General features: G+C 39.0%; 1 protein-coding gene across 6 annotated transcripts in view; it reads left to right on the top strand.

Annotated features, from left to right (window-relative positions):
• Window positions 1-3,319, top strand: part of LOC107664559 (catenin delta-1-like) — a 42,406-nt gene that overhangs the window by 18,661 nt on the left and 20,426 nt on the right. For 4 of the 6 annotated variants that reach the window (XM_016455155.1, XM_016455156.1, XM_016455153.1 and 1 more), the window contains exon 2: window positions 1,231-1,382. The exons of the other annotated variants lie outside the window; for them this stretch is intronic. In XM_016455155.1, coding sequence (XP_016310641.1) covers window positions 1,236-1,382 — 147 coding nt within the window. In that variant the 5' untranslated portion in view covers window positions 1,231-1,235. The remainder of the gene's footprint in view (window positions 1-1,230; window positions 1,383-3,319) is intronic. 6 annotated transcript variants of the gene reach the window in all.

Raw genomic sequence — 3,319 nt, 5'->3', positions numbered from 1 at the left:
CTGGGTTGTTTCAACCCAACTTTGGGTCAAATATGGACTAACCCAACTGTTGGGTTACATTTTTACATTCAATTTTTAACCCAAAAGTTGGGTTAGTCCAAATTTGGCCTAAAGTTGGGTTGAAATAACCCAGCATTTTTTAGAGTGTAATATTATTGTGGAAACTGTGATGAAATCATATATATATGTATATATATATATATACTCACACACACACACATATATATATATATATATAGAAAGATAGAGAGACGTATATTAAAATTTATTTATTTTTGACCTGTAGCATAATATATTTTTAAAACATGGTATAGTTGCAGTGACTATATATTTACAAATGGGTCTTAATGACAACAATACCATGATTTGTTTTGCTTTTTAGTTAGTTTTATTTAATTTTATCTATATTTCTTTATATATTTGAAGATTTTTCATTTAAAAAATATATTATTCAATGTCATTGTATATAAATGTATAATTTATACTTTTTTTTTTGGACCTGTATCGTATTTTCTGAAGCTACTTTTAGTATAATGGTATCTTAAATGTTATGACTCAGTACTTTGGTTTATCTTAGAGTGCTATGAATGATATTACTATTCATCATGGTCATAAACATTGAAATCCTTTATAAATGTATGATCCCATTGCTGACAGTACCATGCTACTGCTGCAGTGCTATTTAGAAAAGGCCTAAGCATTAAAACACTGAGTTTGTTTCCAGTTGTCAGACAGTGAAATGGCCTCCAGAAAGGCCAGCACAGCAGAACGGACAGTTTCTTTAGCTGCGGTACGGTTTCGTGGAGCCGCTTTTGATTCGAACAGACCTTGGCTCATTCCTTGTTGTGTCTGCACTCGTCGTTCCTGCCTCTTCTCACACAGCGTCTGAATCACTCTCCTATCTGCGAGCTGGAAACCGGTCTGGTTTCCTCTGTGTGTTGTCACTCAGCGATGGCAGCGTGATCACGCCTGCGTCTGAAGCGCTTTGTTAGCACCTGTCTCTTCACGATTCTTATTTTCTGTCTGTCATGTTCTCTCTATCTCTCACATTTCTTTTCCGTCTCTCCGAGTTACCGGTTCTCGATTTAGCTTGCCGCATGGGTCACATGGCGCTCGCCACCTTAAGTGATGTATTTGTGTCTGCGTGGAGCGCATGTTTGTGTGTGTGTGTTTCAGGGCACGTGTCTCATGATGTGTGCGAGTGTGTAACCCCTGTCCTCTTTCTCTCAGTGTGTATGGAGCAGTGTGAGAATGCCGCATCTCTCCTGGCCTCCGTGCGAGAGCAGGAGATGCAGTTCGAGCGTCTGACTCGAGCTCTGGAGGAGGAGAGGAGGAGCGTGGGACCCTCCGGTACCCTACCCCGCCCCCTCCCCACCCTGCAGGTAACGCCCTCCCAGCCAATCATGCAGCAGCAGGGTTCCCCGCATCATCTCCCATGCCGCATCACTCTGCACCAATGTAGGCACCTCAAGGAGCATGGCGATTAACCCATCCTTCACCCGTTATTCAATGTCACCAGAAACCACTTTTTGCATCCTTTCCTCTTGTCATCATTCACCACCCACCCTTTGCGCAGCCGTCTGCATCATTCTGCGGTTTATGGCGAGTGGCGTCACAGAATACTTGGTTTTTAAGTCACACTTCCCTTGCATGTTTCCTCATGTCCCCAATTTGTTTGCTACTATATAACCACTCTTTTTGTTTTTTTTTGTGAATGTCACACAAACGCATGTCTGTACATGTGTCATTAACCTGTCTGTTTGACTTGGCGGTATGAATATTCTTCAACGAAGAGGAATTTTCCCCCGTTTAATCACTGTCCTCATGGCGAATGTCTCAGTTATCACTGAAACTTTCTCAACACCAAAACCCCCTTCCGCTGATGTCTGTGAGCAGAGAGATAACAAACCGGTTTAGTAAGATGAGTCTCCCTTGTGTGTAGAGGATTTCAGAAAGCTCTATCTTATGGTGGAAATTGCTCAATGCGAACATGTTAAGTATCGTCTAAATCTCAGCTTTCTCAGTTTACTTCAGACTAGAGGACTTCTCTGATTGGTTGCATGATTCTACTTAGAAACGGCCCCTCCTTCGAGGGCGTCGACTGTGTGTGTGTCTGATTTCAAAAGATTTGAAGGTTTTATTCATGGCTAGAGAGGTGCATAAACAACTTTTGTTTCTCTTGGCACTCAGATACATAAGACAAACATAACATCTCAAAATTGGAAGTACTTCTTCACCTAAATGTATATTGTCATTTATACGCTCTCATGGTGTAAAATAACTGTTATTTTAGTATTATTTATATACTAATGTAGTATTTTTTTATTGTTTTGAATTAGCTTTTTTTTTCATCTTAATTTTAGTTTGTTTTAGCAATTTATGTGCTTGTCATTTAATGTAAGTATTTCTATATAACTTCAGTCAATTGTCAGTTTTAGTTAATTTAGTACTTCAACTTATTTCAGTTAAGTGCCAGCATTTCTAATTTTGAGTTTTAAGCTTAAGATTTCATCTCATGTATATTTTTATTTATTTATTTCTGCTTTATTTGAATCACTGAAAAGTATAGTTTTAAAAGTTTTAGATAAAGGAATAGTTCACCCAAAAATGAAATTTTTTTATGTTGAACACAGAACATATTTTGAAGAACCAAACAGTTGTTGGTCCCCATTGACTTCCATAGTAGTGAAAGAAATACTATAGTCATTGGAGACCATCAACTGTTCAATTACCAGCATTCTTCAAAATATCTTTTTATGTTCAACATAAGAAAGAAACTCATACAGGTTTAGATCGACACGAGGGAGAGTAAATGACAATTTTCATATTTAGGTGGACACTAGTTTCAAACTAGGGCTGTGCGATTAATCGAAATCTAATCGAAATCGCGATTTGAGACGTTGCGATTTCCTAATCGCAAAGCCTGCGATATGGACGCGATATTGCTCTGTTCCAGAGCATATGCATGACTGCCAGCCTTGAGTTGCAGTCTTACTAACCAATAGAGTGAGCGCACCTCCGTTCTCCCCAATCAGCACTGCTCTAGCCAACTGCGTAAACACCCACCATAAAAAAAAAAAGTCAGAAAGCGGGAGAGAGACAGAGTGGGATTATGGCGTCTACTGGGTCAGATAGATAGTTAGGCAAATTAAAACTAAAGAAAAACGTATGCAACTTAAGCTTCGAAATGACAGACGACGAGCAAAAAAATTAATTTGCAAGAGCTGCGTCACAGCTCATATCAAGAGCTCCCTTATCGGTTCTGTTTTCAGTACTGGAGAATAAAAGATACATTCTTAGATGTTTTTGTTAGTACGTG

The sequence above is a fragment of the Sinocyclocheilus anshuiensis genome, unplaced genomic scaffold (assembly GCF_001515605.1).
Source record: "Sinocyclocheilus anshuiensis isolate Anshui unplaced genomic scaffold, SAMN03320099.WGS_v1.1 scaffold331, whole genome shotgun sequence".
In the NCBI taxonomy this organism is placed as follows: domain Eukaryota; kingdom Metazoa; phylum Chordata; class Actinopteri; order Cypriniformes; family Cyprinidae; genus Sinocyclocheilus; species Sinocyclocheilus anshuiensis.
This window is presented reverse-complemented; position numbering and strand designations above follow the sequence as displayed.